This window comes from Archocentrus centrarchus, chromosome 13, assembly GCF_007364275.1.
Source record: "Archocentrus centrarchus isolate MPI-CPG fArcCen1 chromosome 13, fArcCen1, whole genome shotgun sequence".
NCBI classification, from domain to species: Eukaryota; Metazoa; Chordata; class Actinopteri; order Cichliformes; family Cichlidae; genus Archocentrus; species Archocentrus centrarchus.
This window is the reverse complement of record NC_044358.1, coordinates 33,709,663-33,723,268: the sequence shown is the minus strand read 5'-3', so window position 1 is coordinate 33,723,268 and position 13,606 is coordinate 33,709,663. Positions and strand designations below refer to the sequence as shown.

General features: G+C 42.3%; 2 protein-coding genes across 4 annotated transcripts in view; one reads left to right on the top strand and one right to left on the bottom strand.

Moving 5' to 3' along the window:
- Positions 1-8,573, top strand: part of kcnab1a (potassium voltage-gated channel subfamily A regulatory beta subunit 1a) — a 111,926-nt gene extending 103,353 nt beyond the window's left edge. For all 3 annotated transcript variants that reach the window (XM_030743803.1, XM_030743802.1, XM_030743804.1), the window contains exons 9-14: positions 1,350-1,435; positions 2,800-2,920; positions 3,146-3,240; positions 4,077-4,197; positions 4,651-4,739; positions 4,935-8,573. In XM_030743803.1, coding sequence (XP_030599663.1) covers positions 1,350-1,435; positions 2,800-2,920; positions 3,146-3,240; positions 4,077-4,197; positions 4,651-4,739; positions 4,935-5,024 — 602 coding nt within the window. In that variant the 3' untranslated portion in view covers positions 5,025-8,573. The remainder of the gene's footprint in view (positions 1-1,349; positions 1,436-2,799; positions 2,921-3,145; positions 3,241-4,076; positions 4,198-4,650; positions 4,740-4,934) is intronic.
- A 102-nt stretch (positions 8,574-8,675) lies between these two features.
- On the bottom strand, positions 8,676-11,794 carry ssr3 (signal sequence receptor, gamma). The gene is made up of 5 exons (XM_030743805.1): positions 11,577-11,794; positions 11,171-11,297; positions 10,693-10,791; positions 9,194-9,325; positions 8,676-8,962 (listed from the first exon to the last, which is right to left on the bottom strand). Exons 1-5 carry the CDS (start codon positions 11,707-11,709, stop codon positions 8,896-8,898), a joined length of 558 nt encoding a protein of 185 aa, XP_030599665.1. The 5' UTR covers positions 11,710-11,794; the 3' UTR covers positions 8,676-8,895.
- Positions 11,795-13,606: the final 1,812 nt, after the last annotated feature.

Sequence of the window (13,606 nt, the reverse complement as noted above, 5' to 3'; positions counted from 1 at the left end):
GGTCTAAGTTTGTCCTTGTTTTAATATTCACCAAATTTCTCCTCTGCATAAGTCCAACCCAGCACACTCTCACCTCTCTACTTTTTCCCTGAACTGTCCAATCCAAGCTGTCCCTCTGATATATCCAGTCCTAACTCTGTCCATCCTTCCATCAGCCTCCAGCCCCACCTCCTCTCTTTTCATCTGTGGTACTATCTCCCACCCATACACACTTTTAATAATTGGACAATTTCTGTAATTTTGCCTCCATAAACTATCACAGTGGATTTCAAATATAGCAATCAAGATGTGGCTGAAGTGCAGACTCTCAGCTTTAATCCAAAGGCTTTAACTAAAATATTGCATTGATTCCAAGCGTTGCATTTGGTAGCTGTTCACCATTATATCATTGGCAAAGTCTACAACCATGAGAGATGCCTTCGTGAATGAGTGATGAGAAGAGAAAAGTATGGAGAAGGAGAGAAAAAGCTCATGATCTGAAGTATACCACATTATCTGTCTAACATGAGGCAATGTTATGGCCTGGCCACCAGTGGAATCAAGTCACTAGTTTTTATTGATGTAACTGTTGATAGAAGCAGCAGGATGAATGGTGAAGTGTACAGTGCTATGATCTCTGCTCAGATTCAGCCAAATACCGCACGGAGCATTTCACAGTGCAAATGGATAGTGACCCAAAGCAAACTGCAAAAGCAACCCAAGAGTTTCTCAAGGCAAAGAAATGAACTGTTCTTCAATCACCAAGTCAGTCACCTGATCTCAACCCAAGAGAGCATGCTTGTATTTTTCAAATACAAAACTGAAAGCGGAGAGACCCACAAACAAGCAGCAGCTGAAGCTGGCTGGAGTAAAGTCCGGGCAGAGCACAGGATTTTGGTGATGTCCATTGCTTCTAGACTTTGACATAGACTTCAAAAGATTTTCATGTGAGTTTTAATTTATTTTTAGTTTGTCTGGTTACTTTTAAGCCTCCTTGAAGGACTGTGCATAAAAATGGCTGTAAATTCCTAAAAAGCTTTTGGTAAATCCTGTGAATTTAAGCTGAAAGCCCGCACTTCAATCTCGATTGTTTGATTTCAAATCCACTGGTGGTGTGCAGAGGCAAAATTACAAAATGATGTTTTTGTCCAAATACGTCTAGACCTGACTTTCATTCCTCATCTTTCCTGAACGTTCCTCCATCTCTCTAGGCTCTCCTCAACTCGCACTCTTCTCTCACTACAGATCACAGTCACCCGCAAATATCGCTGATGATGTCTCTCAGCCTTTCTATCACCACTGCAAAACTGAACTGCATATGGTGGACTAAACCAACGCTCAGGTGACTGATAACTTGCATTTCTTTACAGAGATTGTTCGAGCCATGACCTATGTGATAAACCAAGGCATGGCCATGTACTGGGGGACATCTCGGTGGACGGCCATGGAGATCATGGTAAGCAGCAGCAAGCTTCTAGTGTAACCATGCGAGGTATCACTGAAATGAAGAAGAATGAAAACTTCCAAATAGATTTTTATTTTCCTTAATGCACTGACATATTTTTCATATCGTCAAAGTGTGGTGTTTTTTTTTACTTTAAACATTTGGAAACTTGCCTTAAAACATTTCAAAGGATCCAAAGGATATCAAAATCATTATTATTTCAAAGGGGCTCTCCACACCTGGACATCTTTATGATCCTTTTTAAGCAGCTTATTATCATGTTACATCCCTACAGGGAGGTCAAGCATCTTCACAGTATTGAAAATGAATGAGTAATTACCGAGCTGATATGGGAGGGAAGTGGAGGGGGAAAAAAAAGACTGTAAAAGAGTGAGAGAAAAAAAGGCTTTTTCAGTAAATGTTCCAGGCACAGCGGCTTCTTCTGGCTTTGTTTTCTTTTCCTGTCAGAGATAATCCACTTCCTGTTTCAACTACTGGTGCATTAATGAATACATACATGAGGCAGAGAGTTATGAAATGCACACTCGCCTGAAGTGACACTCAAGGACGTAGCATCCATCCTCTTCTTTCTTATCTCTCTTGGTCTCTTTATCACCCTTCTTCTCCCTCTAAGCACAGTGCAATGTGTTGACATTCTCTCTCTGTCTGTCTGTGTGAAGGGGAGCAGATATCTTTATAAAAAAAACACAGGCCCAGATGAACACTGTGTAATTTAGATAGCATCACTAATGAAGGTGGTGGTGGTGGTGGGGTCTCGTCAGCATAGCATGCACACGCAGTTGCATGCATGGCCGCACACACAGGCTGGAGGCACATGTCACGGGCTACAGCACAGAAGGCCAAGTGGTAATTTGTAAACTGAGTGATGGCAGTGATATTATCCGTGCATTACGCAGAATACACTCCCACTCCTACTGTGCTCTCATCCTGACATGTGTTCCACAGCAGGAAACCAACTAAATTAAAGGGTATTTAAAGAAGCAACAATGGCAGTGTTGTTTTCTCTGAGTAAGTGTGTGTGTGCCTCCGCTGGCATTTGCTCTTGAAAGATACACGGAAAGAATAGATAAGGAAAGGTGAACACGGTGCCTCCGAGTTGTGATATGAAATATTGATTTGTTGACTTACTGAGAAGCATGCATTTGAATTTGGGCCACGCTCCCTCAAGCTGATTAACAACCCTCCCTCTCTCTTTTCTTCCCTTAGCTCATCCCTTCAGTATAAGTCCAAACCTGCGCTCCTACATACCAACATTTAAAACAATATATGATACATTAGAGATGAACAGCAAAGCCCCGTGCGACATCATAATGACCATCTTTTCTCTTTCTTTTGAATCCTCTCTTTATCTCTAGGAGGCATATTCTGTGGCGAGACAGTTTAATCTGATCCCGCCGGTGTGTGAGCAGGCAGAGTACCATCTCTTCCAGAGGGAGAAAGTAGAGGTGCAGCTGCCTGAACTTTACCATAAGATAGGCAAGTTTTTGCCGTGAAGCTTTCTGACCAAGTTCGTCCTAAATGTGGTTCAAAAATTCTCTCTCTCTCTCTCTCCCGTTCTCTGTTGCTCATTTCCACTGTTTTAATCATCCTCTCACATTTTCACTTTTTCTGACACTCTTCTCACACATTTCCTTCCTTCTGGCACAATTCATCTCACTAAAACTCCTCCTCTTCAACTACCTCCCGTGTCCATGGTTACAGGAGTCGGTGCGATGACGTGGTCACCGCTGGCATGCGGCATCATCACAGGAAAATATGAAAATGGCATTCCTGAATCATCCAGGGCCTCCATGAAGGTAAGCCTGAGGATTCATCAAATACGAAACCAAAGTGAGAAACAGATTCAAATCAGGGATTCATGACTTACCCGCTGCAGTGTCGATATAAGGGAGGGCTTAAGACATGAGACAGACCAGATTTGGGGCAGGTTTATAAAGGTTTCATTTGGTTCATGCTGAAACTATAAGATGTACAGTACCAGTCAAAAGTTTGGACACGAGTGTGTCCAGTTTACAGACTTTTAGAGTGTTATAATAATGAACTAGAAAGCTATTCCTGACCAGTTTATCACAGCATGCTACTCTTGCAAAGTCATTATAGCTTGCATCTTCACCTTTAAAGTAAGAGATTTGTCAGTGTAGTTATTAAATATACTCATTTCATACATGCAAATGTACATTTTTATGTCTAAAATAGAAGATCCTCCTCTTCGCTTTATGTTTCTAAGCTGCCGTCTTCTTGTTTTACTTCCAAGCTCGTGTTTTGGATCCTTAAGCCGACTGCAGTGAGCGTGTCCCTGATACGGGCTGAACAAACAGATCAATAAAAGTTGTCTTTAATTAAATAAATGATGAAATTAAACCATGTCTGTAGCACTAGGACTGCACCTCTGTCTGTGCAGTAATAAATTAAATTATACAACAGCTCCAGAGTTTTGCAGCTCTCATGCTACAGCCTCTGTCTCTTTCCCTCTTCTCCTTGACTTTTCCCTCTTCCCATTTCCTCTCATATGCCCTCATTTTGCTTCCAAATATACTCTTCCTTGTTGGATCTGTCTCTACTTCCCTCTTCATCATAACGTCTTTCCTTTTCTTACTCACTCATTCGATCTCCGTCTCCTCTCTGCTGTCAGTCCTATCAGTGGTTGAAGGAGAAAATAATAAGCGAGGATGGAAGGAAGCAACAAGCCAAGCTGAAGGAGCTCAACCACATCGCAGAGAAGCTGGGATGTACCCTGCCTCAGCTGGCTGTGGGTAAGACTTTCCTGTCTTATAGCAAATACTGTGGAAGCAGCTTAAAGCAAAGCTTTGAAACCATAAATGCACAGACCTGTCAGACAGGAGCTGATTTATGTAAGACGTGCACATTTTTCATCACCTTCATTGGGTATTTGTTGTCTTTCGGGTTTAATATTCCCTCCGCCTCCCCATCTACACATGAACACAACTTTTCAGATCCACTTGTGTTTTCATTGCATCCCTATGGATGAATAAAATGGCTGGGTGTATAATGTGTAGTTTATACAGTGAAGGAGCCTTGCACTCCCCTTGTGATACATAGATATGTGCATCCAGGTTATGTACAAGGAAATAAGAATGCTGGGAGTTCTATTATATTTCTGGTTTGTTTGAAGACCGTAATGATCAGAAAAAGAAGTGTGCTTTTGAATAGACACTAACTGAATGTCTACTTCTGCTTTTCTCCAGCTTGGTGTCTAAGAAATGAAGGTGTGAGCTCAGTCCTTCTGGGAACATCCAACCCTGAACAGCTCACTGAGAACCTCGGGGCCATACAGGTCAGAACAAGCACACACACATACACACACGCCGCTGTAACCTGTGTGTCCTCATCTGCATCCTCTGCTATCATCCACTGATATTTCTTTCTAGATCAAAAAGCTGTCCCAAGTCTGTACCTGAATGACTTCAGACATCTGTCTTCCTTCCTTCACTCCTTTCAGGCACACTCAGCAATTCTCTCTCCTCCTCAGGTCCTTCCTAAGATGACCTCTCATGTGGTGTCAGAGATTGACCACATCCTGGGCAACAGACCATACAGTAAGAAGGACTACCGCTCTTAGACCAGGCTAGTGGACTTCCAAGAGGTCAGCTGTACCTACCTACCTAACCATACTGCTACCTTGGACCCTCCATTCAGTGTTCATGTCCATGGTTCTCTCCTCGGGCCCCACTCAGCTCTAGCCCGCCTCAGCCTGGAACAGACAACCTTGCTAAGTCCAGTGTTGCATACTGTACCTACGTCTGTTTGAGCCTTCTCCTGATCAGATCAGCTCTACCAGGTTCATCTCAGGTGCCCAGCTCAGCTACGTTATGCTTGAGAAACTCCGCTTTTTGCAGCCTGAAACACAACATAATCCACTTGAGCAGATTTAAAATTTATGCTCCTCCCAAATCAAAGTGTTACCACATGAAGATAGAACTATGCAGATCTTAAAGTAGTCCATGTAAAAATTCATATCCAGTCTCATCTTTTAGTGCACCACATCGACTCTGTCCTGCAACTACCACCCCTCATTTTAAGATATCCTTTACACTCACTTCCAGTTGGTAGATAAACAAAAAGAAGCAAAGCAGGCGCATTTCAAGTGCCTTCCTGAAGGGCACCTTGATAGTAGCTACTAAATGAGATGCCTGTGTCACTTATTTTGCTTCCCACATCCTTTGAGTTCAGCCAGTGGCTCGGGCCTGCGAGCCTTAAGCCTGCAAATTTGAGGTCCAGACTTCCACTCACAAGTAATATAATTTGAGCACAAAATTCATATTGGGCACATATTTTATTTATGAGTACTACTGTACCACAGCTGAATACATGAATGCAAGCATCTTCGACTTAGGAATCAGAGGTATCTCAGGAAAGTGGACAGTTGTATTCTGAACATCCCCCACTCAGTGTTTTCATTAAATTGCTATGCAGTGCAGCAAACAGAATTACCATAAACGTATAAAACTCCAAACCCCAGTGTCAGAGGTATGCGCTCAAGTCATGGGGGGGAGAAAAAAAAACAAAAAAAAAGTCTTCCCTGTGAAAAGAGATGTTAAGCAGCAACAAGGTGACCTGCGCATAATATAGAGCTTTATTAAAATGAATGAGCCTCAGCAAAACAACTCGCTATTAGCCTGAATTAGTCTTCGAATACCTACCAAATATATTCTGTCCCATATTTAGAATAGTGCAAAATAGTATTTATTGGATATGAAAGGCTGCAAATCGTGAGTGTATTAACCACCAGATGCATGTTCCCCTGCTATAGTGTGCCTCTTTCTTCCTTTTGACAAAGCACATAATTTAAGAACAGAAGGGAGTGCAAGCTTGTCCGCTGACCACGATGAACCCCCGCTGTAACAGAGCACTGCGGGACATTGAGTACCAGTGCAAACTGGACTCTTGTTTGAGGAGAGAGTGAAGCATGTCGCCCCCGTGTGTCTTTTCCGAGGAGCTGCTGCTCTGATTCACAGCATCCCAGAGAAGAAAAAGAAAGTGGACCATTTTTCTCTCGGTCTGCACTCATTGAGGAGACGCTCGTTTCTGCCTGTGAACTGAACCTGCATCGCTAGATTGCTTCAGCGAACCTTGAAGATTATGGACTTAAACTTATGATGAATCTATGAAGTAAAAGGAAAACCCGCCTCTGGTCTGCTCATGTTTAGAATGACTACAAAAAAAATGCTTGTTAATGGCACAATGCGGCGCAGACGCAAGGTGTTTGGGATGTGGCAAAGATTACAGTATTTATTCTAGAGTAGTTAATATATATATATATGAAATTTATTTTGACATTTTGAAATACTGCTTTTGTTTGAAGATGTTAAATGTACATAGAATGTCGAGACATACCGTGTAACATGGAAAAACCACCGCAGAGCCTCTCGTGCAGATGAGGACTTCACTGCAGTGTGTGGCTCATATACAAACATGTAAATAGTCACTTTCCTGCTCCTCTGCAGTATCACTGCATCGGTTGCAGTGTTTAGGTCGCTCTCCACTCTGTCCTCTTCCATCCTGATAAAATATACTTTTGTCTCCTAAAAGACAATCAAGTCCTATTTATAAGGAATAAAGTTCAAATTTGAGTTTTATTGGCATCGTGAAGAATGGATTCTGCATTAATAACGGAATCATTTTTAAAATGAGCTTCTCTAATGAAACGTAACAAATGAGATTACATGTTTCTTATAAGGACTTCAACGTGGATCGACCCTCAAGATTTCATGGTTGTCACCTTGATGCATTATTTTTGTTCTCTTTCGTGTGGAAAACAAAGCCATCTCTGAGATCAGCAGAAATGTTGGCCAGGTTCCAACTGAGTCACTGCCTTGTCCTTGGTGCACATTTGTTGACTTGTATCACAAACGCCCTGTCTATATATTAATCAGATGAAATCTCAGATTACAATCACCATGTTTTGCCAGATATGCTGTAATATGCTTTGGGGTGAAACAATAAGTTTCATTTGGCTCACAGCTTAATTAAGAAGCCTGCCCTTGGAGGGCAACCAGTTGGACTTGCATGGAGCCATCATTGTGATCCAAAATGCCTATAGAGTCGTGAAAAGGAATAATATATGTAAGATTTTGCTTATTTCTCATTCTCTATCTGGAAACAGCACCTGAACCGTTTTTCTACTCAGAATCAGTTTTTGCTTTGTTTCCTTTTCTGTAGCTTCTGGTGGTGGAAAAAAAAAAAAATGTGCGACTGTGATGCAAACATGAACTTTTAAGTTTGTGTGCAAGTCAACAGGTTTCCCATCAGTTTGAGTCAGTCACTGTTGGACTGTGGCCACCTGGCAGAGTGCCTTGAATTCCTGCTATAGGAATAAATTCAGGGATGTATTTCATTACAAGTTGGTAAATGGGGGTTTGGTTTCTGACCTACAAGAAAGGCAAAATTAAAAAGTGTATGTAGATCATAGATGCAGATTATATTCAGTGACTGCCTAATCTGTCTGTCGTGTCATCTAAAACAGTTTTAAGCATCAAACAGATGTTGACAGCGTAGCTAAGAAGAGGAAATTGCTTTGAGATGGATTCTTTAAATTGTCATTATTCTCTATTGAGTGATGTGCTTACTTAGCTCCATCATGGTCCTTATTTTCTGGTAGCATTCTAATCACATGATGGGAGAACTGATTCTTTGATCTGGTAGCTTCTCCTCAACTCTGAAAACAAGCAGTACAGCTGCCTTATGGGTATTAGGAAATGTAATGTTTGTTCATTTGAGCAAAGGGAGTCGTTAACCTTCCTGACATGTGAAAGGACAGTGACAGTTTTCATTGTCTTCTCAATTTCTTACAACAGTTTTGCAGCCTGAGGAACTCTAAGGACTAAAATGGAACAAAGCAACAAACAAGTCATCTGTGGCTGTTTTTCAACCAGTTGAAATCCAGTAACCACATCAACTCTTACCCAAGGTTTCCTGTTTGGGTATCAGTCCAACCGAAGAAAATTCAGATGTAACCGATTCTACATGTTGACGGGTGGATGAAAAAGACTTGAGAGACACTGAGTTTTGTTCTAGTTGTGTCTTGTACTGTTTCCCCTCCTGAACAGTGGTTTCTCTGTAAATACTCTACATGAAAGTGATTAGAAATAAAAAGCATTGCCAATGGAAACATCTGTGTCTAAGCCAATGGAAGGATGATATAATAATCACACAAAATCCAGTTATTATCTTAAATAAGCTCTTTAAAAAAAAACCTCAAACATCACACAAATGAATTGAAACGAAGGACAAGTATACCTACTTGCTTTATTTGTTAGAAAAATCCCACAAAAACAAGGCAGATCTGTAGAAACCCTCTGGAAGTAATTTGATCATGAATTTCATGAACATGAAATGTCATATTCCCCTTGTCAACCCTGTTCCTAACTTGAGTGTACAATTCCTTAACCCTATCCTCCAATCCCATCCCAACAGTTCTCCCCACCCTTCCTTTATTTTGAGCCAGTGGATAGCAAAGCAATGAGCCCTGAAGAGGCACTGATGGACAGAATGTAGTTGCTGGAAAAAGGTGGGTTAAGGTAAATATAATAAATAAATAAGTTTCCGATATCATGTGCAAATATGTAGCGTAAGCCTGGAACAATAAGTTTTCTGTTCATCTGTTAAAATCTATTAAAGCACTAAATGTGCTTTGAGTTGCAAAGCGATGCTACTACAAAACAGGTCACACCTTTCCAACTTAAATATACTCACACTTTTCAAACACACGAGAAATAGGAAAAAGGATACACGGTGGGGTTGAAGTTCTTGAGCAAGAAGAAAGAGGCGATGATGACGAGAACCAGGAAGAGAGTGTTGTTGTAGAAGATGGAGAAGGTGGTGGCCTCGTAATCAGCGACCTCATTCTTCTTCCACAGAATCCTGGACAGAGGAGATGAAAACTGAATGCCTTCCCTTTCATCTACACGTACCATCCTTACAGACTTTGCTAGAGATCGTGTGTGAAGATAAATGACGTGGTCCATGTCAAAATGGACTTACGGCCCGTTTATACTCACCACATTGGTTGCTTTGCGCGCAAACAGTGACATTGCAACAGCTCCATCAGCATTTCTGCCAGCGCTGAGGGCGCGAGTATCGCTGCAGTGTTCTCCTGAATGCAGGGGTTTCAAATTATGCCGGCGGCAGGCGCATCTTCCACCTACTCCACCACTCTGCGCCGTCTACTTTTTAATTTTCCTAAAACAATGTTTTTTTTGCGCCGTCCGCCGTCTCCATTTCCAGCGCAATGTGGACGCACGTGGCAATATTTACGTTCTTTCAATCTGAGCCATTTGATTGGTTCACGGCTGCCATGTGACTATTCATATCGCCTGCTGCCGTCATGGCTTCGGTCTTGGTCATAAGGCGCCTGCTACTTTGGCATGCCCCCCTGCTATGCCAAAAACAATTTGAAAGCCCTGTGAACGGCAGGTGTCCCCACTCAGATAAAACTGCCACATCAGCGCAAATATAAGAGCAGAAGAAGTCAAACTGGGAAGCAAATAAACTGCAGTCATCCACCCCCCTCAGTTTTTTCCAAAAAGTCTCATCTTTTCAAACTGTTCCAACATCTCCCTCTGAGCCCCTCTACTGATACATCATCATACTTTTAACTTTTGCTGTACGGTGCCATTCACGAGAGTAAGAATGGCGAGAATGAATGGGTTGTCTCGTGTGTGAACAGAAAAGACTGCAGTGGGAGTTTAACAGCTAACCCTGGCAGAAGGGGGTGTTGTGACATACTGACAAGAATATAGTATTGTGGTTTTTTTTTTTTTTTTTTCAGATATAGCAATAATAAATGATGAGCATAATCACCATCAGGAGACCAGGACCACATAACACTGAAAATATTCAACCTGGTCAGTTTGTTCAAATGAACTTTGAAGCCACAACAGCACAAACACTACTGCTAAATCCAATCCACACCTTCCCACTCCCTGACCAGTAGAGCTGCACTTCTGGCTGCTAAAGGGTCTCAAAGGCTCAAGCAGCCACTTCACTTTTTACTGACACATACCAGAAGTAGTCACATGGAAATTCAACTTTTCCCAGTATCACAGACAAAAAGGTGCTGCATCACTGAGTGGGGTATATAAACCTGCATCAGTGCAGGCTCAGGCTGAGACGCCTTTATGACCCACTTCCAACCATTTGGCTTAAAATGCCACCTAAACTGCAGATCCTCCACACAGTATGTATTCAGCATGGCTGAACCTGTGTGTGCAATATGATGTGCGTTTTACCTCTCGTCCTTCTCCTTGCGCGACATCTTGCGGTTGTCTGCCTCAGACAACTTCCTGGTTACCTCCTTGGAAACAGCATCCTCCCGTTTCTGCGCAACTCTGGAGGGTGACGAGAGGAAGATCAGGAGCATTGAGACTTTAATCAAATTCAGAACATCAAACCACAGCAGATGCAGTTTGAAATCAGAAGCAACACAATACTTTATTCAAAAAAAATCCCGAGTGTTGATTCTTAACCGATTTCAAAGTTTCCCCAGTGAATAATGTCACATCTGTCAATCAAGTTGATCAAATTAAAAATGCTCTATGCCTGCAGTGAGTCTGAGTGCTCATTTCTGATCTAACCGCTGTGTTCTTGTCCCCTGTCTAAATAAAACTAAAAAGGTATGAATAAAGTAACAGGAAGTCCTAGTTAAGCAAACCTACGAGCAGGAAAGAGAATGGGTCAGGAGTGGAGCAGCAGATTTCTCCTTCTTACTTGTGTTTGAGCACAAACTTGACGTTCTTGTATGCAAAAGCAACCAGGTAGGTGCTGACCAGAGTCATCACAGCGTACAGCACCGCAGACTGGACAAGGTCCATGTGCCAGATCCTCCAAAACAGCCCTAGAAAGACAAACATAACACAAACTAACTTTTTAAAGAAATATCCTCCTACCTCACAGGTAAGCGCACTCCAAATCATAAGTATAACGTTTTCAGGAGGCCACGTTAGCATTCCCGTTCAATATTACTACCTGCACTGTGTGTTATCTCTGAACATTAGTGAGCTTACGTTGTAAATGTAATGTAAGCTTATTTTTAGGGACAGTTTCTGATTTTTCCTCCTCTCAGTGAGAGCTAGCTAAGCTAGTTAGCAGCAGCTAGCTGCTCTCCGGTACTCACAGATGGGGATGGCAGACACGATGAGCGCATTCCCGTAAAACAGAGCTGTGGACTTTGCCGACAGGTTTCTGCTGAAGTCTTGGAGGAGAAGGTCTTCCTCTGACTGCTGCTTGCTGCTGCTTTTGGGTGCCATGAGTGTGCAGTGACCAGCTCCGGGTAGAAGAAGACTGACACGTCGGTGAATGAGGACAGGAGAGCCGCGTCAGCACTCCTCCTCTTCCTCTTCTTCTCGGTTTGGACGACGAGGGAGACGCCGTGGTTTATGTGCTGCCCTCCACAGGAAGACGAAGGCACAGCATTTGTGGACAAATTAGATTCACCACTTAACCCTACTGAGTGCGTGGCAGAAAGTGGATGAATAGTTCCTCAAATTTGGTTTAATCAATGTGGTCAAATAAATCATCAAATAATATGCCAAATTAATTTGCAGATCCTATTTAACACCTCAGAGACTGCAACAAATGAAACATACAGCCAATAATGTTACTTTGGATTAATACCATTTGTAATGTTTGCCAGCACCTGGAGGCCCATAGATTTTGGAAAAATGTCCCAGAATTAGTTCAACTCTTTCTGGGATATAGTTACAGTTTATAGTAACACAAAATACGATTTGCTACGATTTCATTTCGGTGATTTGAAGATGGGGTGATATGCACTGGGTGGAGGAAAGAAGGGGAATGGATTCTGGTTAAGGACAATATTGTGTTTTATCATTTATTTTTTAAATTTTTTATTTGTGTTGGTTCTGTTACTGTCATGATGCGTACACCTCAAAAAATTTAATTATGCTCTCTATCCTGTTATAACCCATCCCACTGCACTAACATCAGCATGTTTATTTAAATACACCACGCAGCACTCTTTAATATATAACCCACAGGTTTTTTTTTTTTTTCTACCAGTAAAAGTATCAACCTGCTGCTTTAAGTCTGTCCCACTTCTCATTTGCACCTTCCTCTTTGCAGCATGTGGCATTTAGAACCAGATGCTATCATATAACGAATCTTATTTGTGATTGCATGAAAGATAATCTTGGGGAATGTTTTTCTGAAGCTGCAGTCAAGAGTTCAGCTGCTGTCATATTTTAATTTTCCCCACTAGAGGGCGATATCTACTGCATACTCTGTGTGTGTGTGTGTGTGTGTGTGTGTGTGTGTGTGTGTGTGTGTGTGTGTGTGTGTGTGTGTGTGTGTGTGTGTGTGTGTGTGTGTGTGTGTATTTCTGACTTTTCTGTATAAAAAGTAAATCAGAGGAGAGACCTTTCTGACCCAAAGGAAAAGTATGAGGTGACACTTTTTGAAGATGGGGAGAAAAGTGAACAATATTTCCCTCAAATTCGCAACATGAAATAATGTTTCCATGTACAGGTTAGTAAGTAGGACTTTCTACAGGCCGAGGCCTTGGCGTGTTACTTCTGCTTTCTTAGTGTGCGCACATATTTAAACTCCCCCTCTACACGTATCTCATCTGACAAACAGGTCATAGTCCACGCTGTGCACTTGAGTGCGACCACACAACCACAGATGCACAACACATTAGTACACCATGAGCCTCTACCCCCTCTCTTCTTTATCTCATCATCCAAGCCTGTCACTTCCCAGGCCCTGCAGACATTTTAGGACTGCAGGAAGAAAAAAACAAAACAAAAACAGACAGATAGTCTGCTGCCACTGCAGCCAGCACAGTGCTTAACCCCCCGCTGAGCTATTTTCTTTCTTTCTCTGTGTTTGCGCAGAGCAAGTAGCACGCATGTTTGACTGAGTGCTTGCATGGGTGTGTGCGTGCTTGGATGCAATGCAGACAGGCAGGTTTGCGTGATGTGCCTGTCTTTAAATGGGGATAGAGCTTAGGGATTAACCGTGCACTTCAGGGGTGCAGGAAAGAGGCAAAGAGGAGGAGGGGCTAGGAGGGAGGGAGGCAGGCAGTGATGCCAAAAGCCCTGCCAACACAATGCCAGACAAGGCTGCTGATCTCGCTCTCTTTCTCTCGCCCTGTCCTGTGTAAGTGCACATGTTTCTGCAAGATTA

Bases quoted from the DNA above. Each gene is read 5' to 3' on its own strand.
- ssr3 (XM_030743805.1), bottom strand. From the start codon at position 11,709: ATGGCACCCAAAAGCAGCAGCAAGCAGCAGTCAGAGGAAGACCTTCTC. The intron at 11,298-11,576 runs GTGAGTACCGGA...TTGTCTTTCTAG, and splicing joins CGTGTCTGCCATCCCCATCT to GGCTGTTTTGGAGGATCTGG. The intron at 10,792-11,170 runs GTAAGAAGGAGA...GTCACCCTCCAG, and splicing joins AAGTTTGTGCTCAAACACAA to AGTTGCGCAGAAACGGGAGG.